General features: G+C 46.4%; 1 protein-coding gene across 6 annotated transcripts in view; it reads right to left on the reverse strand.

Annotated features, from left to right (window-relative positions):
* Window positions 1-15,404, reverse strand: part of OLFM2 (olfactomedin 2) — a 206,229-nt gene that overhangs the window by 14,441 nt on the left and 176,384 nt on the right. For all 6 annotated transcript variants that reach the window (XM_083486703.1, XM_083486705.1, XM_083486701.1 and 3 more), the window contains exons 4-5: window positions 9,627-9,846; window positions 4,951-5,057 (exon numbers count right to left, since the gene is read on the reverse strand). In XM_083486703.1, coding sequence (XP_083342829.1) covers window positions 4,951-5,057; window positions 9,627-9,846 — 327 coding nt within the window. The remainder of the gene's footprint in view (window positions 1-4,950; window positions 5,058-9,626; window positions 9,847-15,404) is intronic.

Genomic DNA, 15,404 nt, shown 5'->3' on the forward strand with positions numbered 1-15,404 from the left:
TGTCCCCTTCATGCTAGGGTATCTACACTGCCAAGACAGACATGAATTTGAGATGGCAGTGGAAGTTGGACACGAAGCCTAGATTCCATGTGATCCCTAGCCTATGTCCATGTCTAAAGTGATCTGGGCTACTGGCCACAACTCAGCCATTGCAGCCATGGGAGATCTGTCTTCATGAATTCCAACATGCATTGGTCCAGGACATAAGTCCCCTACCAACCAGTCTATGGGTAGACTGCCCAGTCAGCTATATGGTTAGCCTGTCCTTGTGCAGAATACCTGCAATGTTCTTGGTGATAATCTATAAATCTATAAAATCATGTGATACAACCCTTTTTGGAGCATGCCATTCTAGAATACAGAGAACCAGCATCTCTTGGAGAAAGCTAGTCTGGATTCCTTCATCCTCACACCCTGGAATCCCGGGGCTGCCAACCTGTATTATTAGGCCCATGGGTACATTTTATTTTTGAGCAAGTGCCATGGCTACTACTCACTCTGGTCACTTCTAATTCCCATCCCCAGATCAGAAAAGAGAGAAAGTGTGCACAAACACATCACTTTTCCAATGGATCTGGGAAAAAGTCATATCCAGAAGAATTAATCTGAGTCTTGAAAAAGCACATAGAGCTGAAACTGGAAGTGGGGAAGGTTGTCACTCTTCCAACTTTCACCTTCAGCTCTATGTACTTTTCAAGAGAAAAATGGTAACCAAGCTGACCACCTCATAGCCATGAGGGCAATGTGTGGCTTGGGGGCTCAAGGTCCCATTGGGCCAAATGGGGTGCTGCTCCACCAGTTTGCAGCCAATCCTGGAGGTGGCACTGACTGTCAGCTTCTACTTCCTTTGTCTCAGCTGGGAGGAGGATGGAGACAAACTAGAATTAGTTGGCTCTGCCCATTACTGGTTTTGCCTACTGTTGGTTCTGCCCAACCAATAACAATGGGCACCAGCCACCAATGCATACATACGTCCCCCCCCCAGCCCCACTGCTTGTATTGAATCAGATGATTGGGCTATCAAGCCCATTCTGTTACCTATGTTCTATTAACTGAAGATACCAAGTCTGTGAATGCTGCTTGTAAACTCTGGCCAAGTAACTCATTCATCATGGGCTTTCTGCCATCCAAATCTTGTCTCCCACTTGTTTCCCTCTGCTTTATCATGCCAAAAAGCTCAACTGCAAAGACTGAGTAAACATATCCCAACCTTTATGGATGATTTATGCTTGTATTATTAAATGTTTTCTCTCCTTTAATTTACAGAGTTAAAACACATTTTCACTCTTTTTCTGCTGATCAAACGCTCGAGTAGTTTTTAATAACTGAAGAAGCATTGTGATAGCAAGAGGTGGGCAAGACTGATTTCACACTTGGAGGATGATCAAGCGAAGTTCGCCTCCTTGGTCTCTTCTGCAGAGCTGGGGTGGAAGGGAAGGGAGCCTGTTTAGATTTCTTCTCAATAAATCATTTTTCTATGGAGCCACAGGACTTTGCCAAGTCCTTGAAAACTGGGAATATGTGATCCTGCAAAAGTTTATAAGGGCTTGTATTGACTGAAATTGACATCAAGCCTCGGTTAACATAGGAGCCCATGAAAGAGAAGTCTCCAAGTGATTGTAGCAGTTAGAGCAGGGGTCAGCAAACTTTTTCAGCAGGGGACCGGTCCCTCTGTTCCTCAGACCTTGTGGGGTGGCTGGACTATATTTTTTTTGGGGGGGGGGAATGAATGAATTTATATGCCCCATAAATAACCCAGAGGTACCGTACATTTTAAATAAAAGGACACATTCTACTCATGTAAAAACACACTGATTCCCAGACTGTCCAAGGGTTGGATTTAGGCAGTGATTGGGCCAGATCGGGCCCCCTCCAAAATCTCGTAGACTCACGAGAGTGTCCGAGAGGCACAAACAGGGCAGGAAGAGAAGGTGGGGGTTTTCCTGTCGGGGAAAAAGGGGGCAACTGTGCTTTCTGAGGATGACGGAGATTAGCGGAACTCCGAATGGGACCTTTTGATTTGACTAAGAAATCTGGAATAATTAACTGCTGGAGTTGTCTTGTGTGTGTGGGAAAGACCCAAGCCACTGCAAAAAGTTTCCAGTTTAAATGCTGCAAGGGATGGTATATTTTTAATTCTGCAAATCCAGTGCTATAAATCTCACGTGAAACTGGAGAGACAAATTAAGTTTCAGCAGATAAATTAAATTTCAAATTCAGCGGAAAATCTTTTACTCATAATTTTCATTATACTCAATTTACTATAAATCTCATGATAAATGATGACACTAAGATTGTGGTCCTGCCCTATCTCCTAGAGGAGCACAGGGACAGCCACACAACATCACTTAATCGGCTTCACATACATGAGGGTTTAAAAACAATGCATCTCTCTCCTATGCTTAGGCTTCTTATTACCAGACTAATTTCCAACCGTTAACATTTCTGCTATCCCATTTTTCAATTTTTGCCTACAATAGGGATTCTGAACTTCCTAGGGACCACATTGGCCACTTTCAAACCCGTACATTTCTCACAGAGCATCAATTAAGCTGAACTGCAAAACCAATGTAAATTAAGTTATAAAAGATGCTGACTTAGTCATCCCATACTTTTGTTGGAAAACTGTGTGTGTTTGTTTAAACAGCCAGCTTCTCTGTCAGCTTTTGGTGTGACCAGGAAAAAGAGCTAGGGGTCCCTTTACCTTTATCTTTTAGACAGGAGGAAGCTCTGTTTTCCAGGCCACTCCCAAACCCTCTTTTACAAAAAGGTTGATAATTGGGGATGCATTGGGAAGGTGGAAAGATAAGAGATAATCCTCTGACTACTCAACAGATTGTATAAATCTTTCACCTTTTCAGTTGAGATAAGATCTCAATCCAGCCCAATACCTCCACTGCTGAGCCACTAGGCCATTTCCCCCTCTCAATTTATGTCCGCACCATACATTTAAAGCACATTTATACCATAGCTCCCCAACAAAAAATTCTGAACTGTAGTTTGCTCCTCACCTCACAGAGTGTTTGTTGTGAGGGAGGAAGGGAAAAGGAGATTGTTAGCCGCTTTGAGACTCCTTAGGGTAGTGATAAAGCGGGATATCAAATCCAAACTCTTCTTCTTCATTGAGTTATAATTTGCATCACCCTTATCAGACCACAAATTCCAGGATGGGGGTGGGGAACCAAGGGTGTTAGTAATTTAAATCCTGGACGCTGTAGTTTATACCTCACAGAGCTATGATTCACAGCACCCTTAAACTACAGGTCCCAAACTACAGGTCCCAGGATTTTTGGGCAGGGAAGAAGAAGAAGAGGAGGAGGAGGAGGAGGACTTTGGATTTGATATCCCGCTTTCTCACTACCCAAAGGAGTCTCAAAGTGGCTAACAATCTCCTTTCCCTTCCTCCCCCACAACAAACACCCTGTGAGGTGAGTGGGGCTGAGAGACTTCAGAGAAGTGTGACTGACCCAAGGTCACCCAGCAGCTGCATGTGGAGGAGCGGGGAATCGAACCCGGTTCACCAGATTACGAGACTACTGCTCTTAACCACTACACCACAGGGGGAACCAGGCCTGTACAAGTGGCATAAAAGTGCTTTACATATACGGTGCGGCTGTGACTCCAGCCCACCACCAGAATAATTTGAGGAACAGAAAAGGAAAGGGGTTCTGGGCCAGTTGAGATTACTGTCAGAAGTAATAGAGCATAATACTCCCATACCCCACCTCTAAGTCCAAGTCCAATGTCAAGTGGTGGTATAAGAATTTTAAGGTCTTAGATATGTAATAAATGTTCATAAATGTACCAAGCAAACACGTACATAAATATATAAACCACATGTCTGAAGCAGCACAGGAAGACAGTCCTGAAACCATTTTGACTCCCAAGCTAACCAAATGTTTCTCTGCAAGGAGGGAGGAGGTGAAAAAACCGTCCTTGTTGCAGGAATTGGGTAATCACCATTTCAAAGGAATGGGCAGACTACCACAAAAGGCAATCAGATAAGGCATTATCAGATAACCTGGCAGACAGGAAAAACAACAACATTCAAATTTCTGCTGTAGACCGCCTTTTCTGTGATGTAGGTATGATGTATGGAGGGGTGGTCTTGAGCTCCAGGACAGGGAATTTAAAATGTCTATATAAGGGCAAGCCCACCTTTGTTCTGGGTCCTCCTCCTTTCCTGCGTGTGAGGGGAGCACCCGGTTGCAACAGATCAATAAAGATCAGGCTTACGAGCTGCTTTGCTTCTCAATATTCTCTGGTTGGTCTCTTTTATTTTCTCCTACCGATAGGGAACCCATGTAAGGACTCTATATAGGCTCTTGGATACCCCATAAGGGGAAAAGGGCAGATTTTGTTTACAACAGTGGCAAGAGTTCTCCTTCTCTCTTCTAAGATGTTAGGAGGATAGGAAGCTGCTTTATGCAGAGTCAGACCATTGGTCCATTTAGCTCAGTATAGTCCACACTGACTGGCAGCAGCATTCAGGATTTCAGGCTGGGAATCTCGCTCAGCCTTTCCTGGAGTTGCTGAGGCTCAAACCTCCAATCTTGGACACGCAAAGCTGATGCTCTACCCCTGAGCCACACCCCTTCCCCTGTTCATTAGCACCATTTTCTCCCCTCTGCCTTTTGCTAATCTTTTATCCTACAATCCGGACAGATGCCTTTATGCCATGTGTTTGGTACAGTCTCAAAACTTAGAAGGTTTTGTGCTCATTTAGTCAGGTTTCACTCATTAAAATCAAATAACCTGGAGAAATTCTGTGAGTTTAGTCTAATTTATATTTGTGCTAGGTTTAAACAAAACATTAACCTTCTGGGTTGTGGGCTGTTGACGTACAAGCCAGCAACCTCACTTACGAGCCTCTCCAGAGTCTCCTGAGAGCAATTCATCCTTGATTCTAAATAAGTGAGCCTAGGGGAATTTTGTCTCTCATGCACTCACCCGGCTGTCAGAGCTTGGGGCCATGGTGTCCGTCATCCAAGAGCCAAATCTGGAGCCTGATGCCCGGATGGTGATGGGGTTGCTTACCCCTGTAAGCTTTCCACACCCTGAAGTACAAAACAGAGAGGGATGAGAGGCTTAGAGGACATGTGAGAAGGGAAAAGCTGGAAGCAGGTCTCATTGGCCAAGGAAAAACAATGTGGCCCACCAGGAAGATTTTTGTCTTGAGACCCGAGTTCAGATTCCTCTTTGGCTATGGGATCCCTGGGCAGCCCTGGACAAATCACTGTTCTTTTGTGAAGGGACAAAAGTTTGTTTGTTTGGGCCCAATTGCAGTGCCACCCCCAACCCCCCGTGCAGTGGCTAAATGTGAATGATTAATAAACTCAAGCAGGCAGTCGTCTGGATTAGAAAAGGCCACAACTTTATTGATTACAAATATAGATGGATTTTTGGCTCAGGCATTGGGTGTATATCCATTCCAGCCCCCACAAGGGGGGGGGGATATTTAATTTTAAAAGGTTAAGGGAACTCAGTTCCCCTGAGTTTCTGCTCAAAAAATCCCCTGAGCCTTACTTCAGCACTGATATTACTGCATGATCAACACTGTTGGCTTAACTTGAACAAAACATTTTTTTTTCCAATTTAGAAAACCACAGCCTCTCAAAGTTGAATTCCAAAAGCATTCAGAATTCTTCAGTGCCATATCTGAATGAGTTCAATATGTCCAGACTGTGCACTGTATGCTCTGTGATAATTCAGCTCTCGGTTAAGCAACCATACCACTGAATCAGCAGCAGAACCCACAGGCCGCAAATGAAGATGCACATTTGCCCTGCGGATTCTCTTCCACCCATTTTCCCAGCACTTTGCAGTAATGCAGTAAACGTGAGATGCATTGCAAGCTGGATGTGTGGCGACTCTTCTGAATTGCCCCTCTGATAAGTGCACCCTGGTGATATTCTGACATCTCTGCATCTTTTATTTTCTGTTCAGCACAGCAGTAAGGCCCACATGACACCCAGATTATTATTCGCAAGGTATCAGCAGTGCAGCAAAACAGTCTGAGCTCACGAGCCCAAGAGAGCTCACGGCAGCTGCTGCCTGGAAAAGAAAAACATATGGTGTAGCAGCTAATAGAGGCAAGAATTTGCTCCAGATACCCCCATGGGTTGCATTTAGATTTCAGCACACAGAACTGGCTTTGCCCTTTATAAAGGTTCTATCAACATTACCCACATTACATCTGGCTCAAACATGCAGCATCAGTATGTGGTACAGCCCTTCCTGGGCTGCTCCACTTCCAAGTGCAGCTGGAGGAGTTCCTTCACGGGAAGAACTTCCTGCCCAGGGAGAGAGAAGGTTTTAACCTAGATTTCTCCCTGGCATCTCTTCACGAGTGGGAAATTTATACCTGCGGGGGAACATTCAGATGTATGATTTCCTCATTTTCTGCCATAAGTGAGCTTCTGAGGCTGGGGTACTCTCTGTCATGAGCCCCATATGAAAGTGTCATGAAGGAGGTAGTCTGATCCTGAGGAATAATGGGTGGAGATCAGAGAGGTGGAGTCCTACTGGAATGGAGGAAGTGTTGGCAAGACCCAAAGAAATCCAGGAAATGGATTGGCAGCAGTGTGTAATATGATGAGCTTGATCCAGCCAGTTGGGGTAGCAGAGGATTGTTCTGCTCTGGTGCAACTGGACACCCCTAGTCTGATCCCTCCTGACATAGAACTGCCCCCAGTGCCTCCCCCTGTCAGGGATGAGCCCCCTTCCGAGAAGGAGTTCAGAGGCTGAGCTGTTCCACCTCATGAATAGACCTTACAAGCTCAGCCCACTCAGAGAAGTACCTGTTTCCCTGCCCAGTCTTGGGGCACAGGTTGTTGCCATGCTAAGTGCCATGTCTTCCTCTCCTTCAAATAGAAGGTGCAGCCAGCATATTGCTTGTTGGCAGGGGCGTAGCATGGGGGTGAGGGAGGCTGTGGTCCTGGGTGCAGAATTCTGAGGAGGCACAACCTGGCACCCCCACGACAGGCTCCCTTTGCCAAGGCCACATGACTGCCACCTTCCAGAGCTGCGGGTAGGTGAGCTGTGCTGGGCCAGGCCTTTGGGGCTGTGGTGGCATCCCCTTCTCCTAACAGGCAAAGGGATGTTCCACCCCAGGGGGAACTCCTGCTGGCTGGAGCCCTGACATTTCCTGGCCTGCACCAGTTCTTCCCCAGGGTCTCCGTCCCAGTATGTGTCCTTCGGTGAAGTGCACACCTCACAGAGGGAGCACAGAGAGGAGAGCTGTCTGCTTGCCCAGGACCCACCAGCACCAGCCCACACACTACATGGCCAGGAAAGGTGGCCAGGGAAGAGCTGCACTTGGTGCCTCAGCCTGCTCTCTGGGTCCCTCCTCTTAGACCTGCTGTAGCTGCTAAGCCCACCAAGGAGCACCAGCTGCTACTCCTGCTGGGAGCTCACTGAGCTGAGAGGGCAAACGTGGCCACTGGCAGGCAATCTCCATGAGAAGCAGCCACTGAAGGTGCAGCCAAGTCTGCATGTTGCCTCCCGAACAATGCCTGCAAGGGGGTTAGGAGCCGCAATCCTTGCCCTGCCATGGGTGCTGCCAACACATGCTACACCACTGCCTGTTGGATCAACAACTCAGCATACACCTAGCCAAGTACCTAATCCTCTTGCGCACCTGGTATACCTTGTAACCATGCCTTGCTCATGTACCTGCACTGATTTAAGCATTAAAGTCTCTGGCAGAAACTGAGCTGGGAGTTTGAGTTCTATGTCTGGTGGTGAGAGCCTAGATGCCCTCCCATCCAATGACAGGCTTTTGCTCATCTGGGTGTAGCCTTCCACTTCAGGTCTTGGTTGCTCAGGTGCAAAGGGAGGACCAGTTTTCCTCCAACATTTAGCCAAAAGCAGTGCAAGGAACAGGCAACTCTGCAGACACAAAAAATGGCTCCAAAAAGGTTTGCCAGGTGGTATCCGATGCTGACAACAAGTGAGGAGGGGAGAGGAGGTGGAGGAGGCACAGAAAATACCTCCATTGCTCTGGCTGGTAGGGAAGTGGATTGATACATGCTGTGCTTAGTTCATCTTTATTAAATGCATTTGCCGTCCTCTCGATCGCTGGGGTGCACTCCTGTTGTCTGCTATTTGGCTTGATTGCAGGCTGTGAAATTCAGGCTTAGGAGAAAATGCACTTGGCTGATGCTTCCGTTTTCAGCCAGGTGTCTTTTCTCTCCCCTTTGCTCTTTATATTGTTACAGATGTATGTGTTATCATTCTCCTAGTGTTAGAGTTTTCCGAGCTTACAATAGGGCATTACTTTATTCAAGCTTGTAAAGTGTCATTGCACAATGACTGCTTTAACAACATCTATAATAACAGAGCCTGAGTTTTCCTACCTCAACTCTGCTGCAAGGCAGAGAGAGGAAGCGGTCAGCCACATGCAGCTCAGAGCTGGCGAGCTCTCAGTCTGCTTAATCTGTCAACCAGATAATCAGCTCACAAACAAATCTGTGTGCAAAGTGCTGTCAAAGTGCCTTCATTTTCTCCAGATTCCAGGATCCCAGTTCAAAGCTATGCTCTCCTCTGACTGAATTTTCCCTCCAGGGAAAATCAGGCAAATACCTTGAATGTGCCTGAACAGATCTAATTGCCAGTTCCTGTGGGGCAATCTGTATGTCTTGCCAGAATCTGAGGTTGATAAAATGTCAGTATCTCAGGATGTGGTGCTTTACCTCTCTCAGCTCTGTCTTTTGGATGTTCCAACTCTAAAGCCAGGGGAAGTTAATAACATTCCCTAAGGAAATCTACCTTCCACACTCAGTTCTGTGAGGGACTTTTGCATGCAGACTGCAATGCAGATATGGCAGGGAAGAAGTACTTTCACCCTTCAATCTTTGACTTGGACAGTGGCTCCTCATTGGCAAGATGGTATGGGAAAGTTCTATCAACAGACAATGGAGCCTCCATTTTCAGGAATAGTATGCCTCTGAGGACTAGATGCTGAATACAAAGGAAAGCAGGGGGCTATTGTCCTCATCCCCTGTTTGAAAGTTTTACAGAAGCACTTGATTGGCTACTGTTAGAAAGAGGGTGCTGGACCAGGCAGACATTTTGCCTAAACTAGCAGGGGAAGTTCTTCAGACATATTGGCATGGGAAAGATTAAAATGGCCACTACTCTCTTGCTGAGACAATCTAAGCTGCCATTTCTTTCTTAGCCACAATAGGAAGCATGAGCAACAACTATCCTTTGTCTTACAAACAAGAGCAATTCTATGGTACGGTTGGGGGCAGCTCTCCCAGAGTGGCAAAGGCATTAGAACATTGTTCCTCAGCCTGAACTCCCTGGACGTTGTTGAACTAAAACTCCCATCATCCCCATCCTCATCCTCATCCATCATCCCCATCCTTGAGGTTGAAAGCACTGCTCCTGAGCAAGGATGAAGACCCAATTGGTCTTCAGAGGTTGTTGGCTTTCACCCACCATCACCCAGCCAACTTAGGCAATGGTCAGTTTTAGTCCAACAATGTCTGCAGGAGCCCAAGTTCCCAAACTCTGAAATAACAGGCAAAAAGAGGATTGAATACATCTACCACCTCACTTAGAGGGTGGCTTGTGAATCAGTCCACAGAGGAAGAGAGAAGAGGACCCACAAAAGTACCCACCTAGCTTCTGCATGCAAGCATGCAAGCGAGCTTCCAGGACCAGCACACGCTGTTGGAGCTCCTCGTAATCATAGGCTCCCATCTCTTCCTGGATCTGCAGCAAGCTGCCCGAAAGGTTCCTCACTTCTTCTTTCAGCTGCATGATGGTGCGGGTGTCTGACTTGTACTGGTCCAGCACAGGGATAAGTGGCATCAGCTCTGCCATTTTGTCCTTTAGTTCCTGCCGGTGGGGAAATGACAAATCAGAGGGGAAATAAAAGGACACTAGCAAAGGGCTTTGGAACCTGTGGCCCTCCAGGTGATGCTGGTATACAACATCCCATAATGACCATCTCTGGCAATTGGCCATGCTGGTTGGGGCTGGTGGGAGTTGGAATGCAGCAGCTGGAGAGCAGCAGGTTTCCCATTCCTACCCTAGCAAACCAGTCATTGGCATTCTGCTACCATGCAAGGGCTGCAGGACCTTAGGACCACCCCTCTTTTCACACCATGCCATGTGAGAGAAGCAAAGGTAAAGGTAAAGGGACCCCTGACCATTAGGTCCAATCGTGCCTGACTCTGGGGTTGCGGCGCTCATCTCGCTTTATTGGCTGAGGGAGCTGGCGTACAGCTTCCGGGTCATGTGGCCAGCATGACTAAGCCGCTTCTGGCAAACCAGAGCAGCGCACGGAAACGCCGTTTACCTTCCCGCAGGAGTGGTACCTATTTATCTACTTGCACTTTGACGTGCTTTCGAACTGCTAGGTTGGCAGGAGCAGGGACCGAGCAACGGGAGCTCACCCTGTCGTGGGGATTCAAACCGCCGACCTTCTGATCGGCAAGTCCTAGGCTCTGTGGTTTAACCCACAGTGCCACCCATGTCCCTGAGAGCAGCAAAGCATCTGATAAATTCCTGCAATTACCCAGAAACTAACTGGCTGAGATAAGTGAGACCTTTTGGTTTAATTCACCTACTTGCCTGTGCAGCATTAGTTCAGAACATTGAGATATCATGAATGAAATCTGGTATGAATTTCCAGGAAGCAATTCTGTGCTCAAGGAAAGAACATTTATTGAAAAAAGCAAGCACATGAACTAATGTCATATCTAGCTTGAAGATTAAAGAATTTATTGATTTTTATTTAAATCATTTATTGCTGACTTTACAGATGGAAGGCTTCCAGAATGGCCTACAAATCAATAAATAATAATGCAGCTCCTGCTTTCAGGCTTACAATCTAGAAGACATGGCAGAAAAGGAAATGGGGAGGGGGAGGGAAGAGGAATGATGTTGGAATGAGAGCTTGTGGGCATTTTCAGGACACCGTTCTTCATCATGTGATATTTCCCTTGAGCATTCAAAGGCACAGAGACTTGTTTTGATTGTTTATGACACAATTCTTTGAAGGTTTAACACCAAGTTTATTTAGTATCAATTCTCCAGTCAGAACAACAACAGGAAAATATCAAAAGAGCAGATTAAAACATTGACAAAATAACAACCAACAGAGAGTTAGACAGTATTAGAATTCTACAAGTATTCCCAAGGAAATGTAAGCAGCAGTGATCAGACAGCTGACAAAACAAGAAAATTTTCAATAAATGGCAGAATACAAAAAATGAGGGAGACAATCTGACCTCCCAGGACCTTCCACTTACTAGACACCACTGCAGAAAAGTTGATCTCCATTATGCATCCTATTTTGCAATGTGATCCATGAAATCTCTCAGACATGTTATTTTCTAGTTTAAACTAGAGAAAGATCCAAGGTAAAACATCATGTTTTATGAAACACAAAAATCCAGAAAAAGAGGTGCCAGAACTTGTTCTCTTAGAATGGCAATGACACTCACCTGAGAGGTGCCAGAACTGAGTTTTGGCTGGGGAAAAAAAAAAAAGCCCTGCAGAATACTAACTTTTGTCAGCGCATCTCAGATTAATCCTTGTTCATATTCATTGATTGAATTATGATTCAGCAGCTAATTCCTGCCTAAAAGAAGTGTATACATAGCATACAAAATAAAACTGTAGCAAACTGCTGTAATTGAGGAACTGCAGTGCCATAAAGCAGGACTGCTGAAAAAGGCAATAAGATACAAAAAGTCCTTGCCTGTATATGGAGGCCTACCTCACAATGGATAGGCAGTCTTAAGTGAAGAATGGAGGCTTGGCTTCTCTTCTCTGTGCTCAGCAGTGACAATCACTGGGTCTTCCAACCTAACCATCTTCATGGGATTCTGTGAGTCTATAATAAGATAATCCTGAGTTCTTCAGACAAAGTGTGGACTACAAATGGGAATCCCTGGATCTAGGCAAAACTCACCTGTGGAATAGTTATGCATATGATAATCACAGAATCATAGAAGTGTAGAGTTGGAAGAGACCATGAGGACCATCTAACCCAACACCTTGCCCAATGTGGGGCTCGAACCCACAACCCTGAGATTAAGAATCTCATGCTCTACTGACTGAGAAGGTTCCCAGCAAAGCGCTGTTCAATGGGCTTCCTTACCTACAATGGTAGACCCCAACCCTGGGATTCATGGGGGAAGGAGTTATTTGTTGGTGCTTGCAGCTCCAGCCAGCACCCTGCCTCCTAGAAGGACACTGCTTGAGGTGAGTAACTGTCATCACTATAAAGTATTTAGGTAGCAGTAGCCATTCCTCCCCTCATCCTGTTCTGTAGGCTCTTAGAAGAAAGGGATAGAGTCAGGGGTTGGCAAAGCTTACTGGGCATGGGCTGGATCACTCCTGCGGAGATATCCATGGGCCGGACCAGCACAGCACAACGCCAGAAATCGCGTCTGCGCCTGCCCAGATGCTGGAAATCGTGCCTGCGCAGAAGCGATTTCTGGTGCCGCGGACATGTGCAGACATGATTTCCGGCAACTGGGCATGTGCAGAATCCATTTCCAGAGCAGCGGAAGAGAGTCCCTGTGCCGCACTGGTTTAGCACAGCACGCAGGGACTTGCCGAGTGGGTTTGGGGGCAGGTCATGGGCCAGCTAAGCGACCCTCATTGGCCGCTTCTAGCCCATGGGCCTTATGTTGCCAACCTCTGGGATAGAGTCAGGCCACATCTCTTTAAGCAAGGGTCAGGGAAGTCAGAACCATGGGCAGCTCATAGTGGCCCTATTGCCACCTATAGCATCTACTGTACGATATCATCTCAGTAAAGAGCAGAAGCCTTGTCTAACCTGAAAAGATCTCACCTTTTTGTAGGAGCTGGCTCTGTTTTTAAAAAGGCTCTTGCTTGATTTTGTATCCTCTGGCTTCTGCAAGGCTGAGGAAGTGCTGTTGATGACTCCTGAGACGAAAGAAAGGGATCCTTCTTCTGGCAGGGAGGCCATGGGAGAAGGTACTAATAGATCTTCCTTGGATGAACCAGCCTGTACCTTGCTCTCCTCTGAGTCTTCCTTGCTATATTGGGTCCTAGGGGGTGTGTGAGAGGAAGTTGACACAACATCTGGGCCATTGTGTGGGAGTGGGAAATGAGTGCCCCTTTTTTGTGGCAATGGCCATTTCACCTCAAAATAGCCAAGAAGATGAGTCATCTTCCAAGACAAGCAGAGGCTTGACAACCATATGTCAGGAGTGCTCTGATGGTGTTTCCTGCTTGGCAGGGGGTTGGACTCGATGGCCCTTGTGGTCTCTTCCAACTCTATGATTCTATGATTCTATGATTCTATGACACAGTTGAAAACAGAAATGGTGCCTGGAAGCCTAGGAATATGTCAGCAGTGGACCTTTCTGGGGCTTCAGCAACTGCCTGGAGATACCAGGCACTGACAACATCCCTAAATTTGTGTGCTACAAAACAGTAGTATATCATCAGCTAGTTTCTCTTTCCATTCAAGCACAGAAACACTGGATTGCTCTCTTTCACCTTCCCCTAATGAAGATCAAAGGCTTCCTATCTTGTTTACCACAGGCCTGTTAATGATGACAGAACTCCTGGAATATGGTTAGGGACTCATAAATATGCACAAGGCATATTTTGCCTTCCAGATTCAAAATCAATAATAATGCTTATGCTAACTCTGGTTCATTCCAAGCACTTTAAAAACACTACCTAATTCCTCACTATAGCCCCAAATAACACCCCTCATTATTTGGGATAGTGAGCAAGACCTAAGCAAGGAAAGCTGCACCCACAGTTTGAAGGAGGGGGGAACCCAGCCCATTACAAAGGTTTGGTATGGGAATCTTGTAGATGTTTACCAAGAGAGAGCAAGCTTCCTCCTGTGGACAGATGCTCCATGCCATCAAGAGCTACATCATACACACTCTAAACATAACAGAATAGCCCTGCTGGACAGGTCGGAAGCTCACCAAGTCCAGTATCCCATGGGAAGCCCAGAAGCAGAATCTGAATGCAATGGTACTCTTCTCGCCATTCTCAGCAATACTCCCTCTGACGCTGGAAGTAGGACATAGCTAACATGGGTAGTAAACAAGCTGGTTCTAGATAAGGCTCAGTTCCCCACCCCTGCCAGGATGAGAGGTGGCAAGTATCTGGAGCAGAGGGGTCAGATGACTGGAGGCATACACAGCCAAAAGGCTTCTCAAAAGAATGTGGTGGCCAGGCTGAGAACCACTCTAGATGTAGCTTATGGAGGACTTTTCACACTTTCCTTCATTGCCCTCTCAGGTGCCATACCTGCCTTTCTTCCTTCTTGCTGTATGTAGCCAACAGCAGCCGCTTTAGAAAGAGGAAGGAATATTTACATTAGGAAAAGGGCAAAGGGAGAAACACTGTTTCCCAGAGCACCCCCAACTTTCAAAGCAACCACAAGGGGCTACAAACTAGTAAAAAAAAAGAGAGAGAGAGAAAGGAGGGTGCAGGAACAGAACAAAAACCCATAGAAAATCAGAAGTGCAGTGTGACATATCCACTTTGGTTCTAAGAGAGTGCAGCAGATCTTAGAGTTGTATAAACAGGCAGCACCATGGAATTGGCTCTCTGGAATCACATGCTTGCCAAGAGAAAGAGGACTCTGGCCTGCAGTGTGAGTCTCCCAGCACTTTCCTTCTTCAGTCAGATGTCCTTGTGGTGAAGCGAGAACTTGCAGGGCAGATCCCAAAATTCTGCCAGTGGAATGCTCCATGATTCCAAAGAGTACAGGCAGGAGCCCCTCTTGAAGGTGGGTGACCTTTGGGTGATAAAAGTCCCAGTGAGAGGCTAGGAAGAGACATGTACAAGGACATTCTTACAGACCCATTTTGAGAATGTGTGGCAGGAGCCACAGGAACATAAGGAAAGGCTTATCTAACCCAGCATGCTGTTCTCACAGCAGCTAACCAGAGGCCCATGGGAAGCCCAGAAGCAGGGCATGAGCATGATAGCAATAACTGCACATCAGAGAATCCTTTGGGATTCTTTGAAATATTGTTTCAAAAGCCCTTGGACTGCCAATGTAGGTTTGCTAGGAACCCTCCTGAAAGTCAAATGACTTTCTTAGGAAGGAAAGCAAGAACATAGAAAGTTGGTCTTGTATTGAATTAGACAGTTGCTCCATCTAGTATAGCACTGCCTACTCTGGCAGTGGCTCTCCAGGATTTTAGAGGGTGGTCCTTCCCAGTCCCACCTGCAGATTCCAAGCAGGGGTTCTGCAGCTGAGCTATGGCTCTTACTTAATTAGTGTTAATTACATGATTTACTGACGGTTTCCAATCCTTAACCCCACCCTGAGTACATAAACCTGAAATCCAGGATGACACCCCATATTTTTCCTCAGCCCACAAATGTTAACACTTTCCCTGCCCACTTTTAACGGAACAAAAGGTACGATGGGCTGG

The sequence above is a fragment of the Podarcis liolepis genome (genome assembly GCF_965112155.1).
Source record: "Podarcis liolepis genome assembly, chromosome: 2".
NCBI lineage: Eukaryota > Metazoa > Chordata > Lepidosauria > Squamata > Lacertidae > Podarcis > Podarcis liolepis.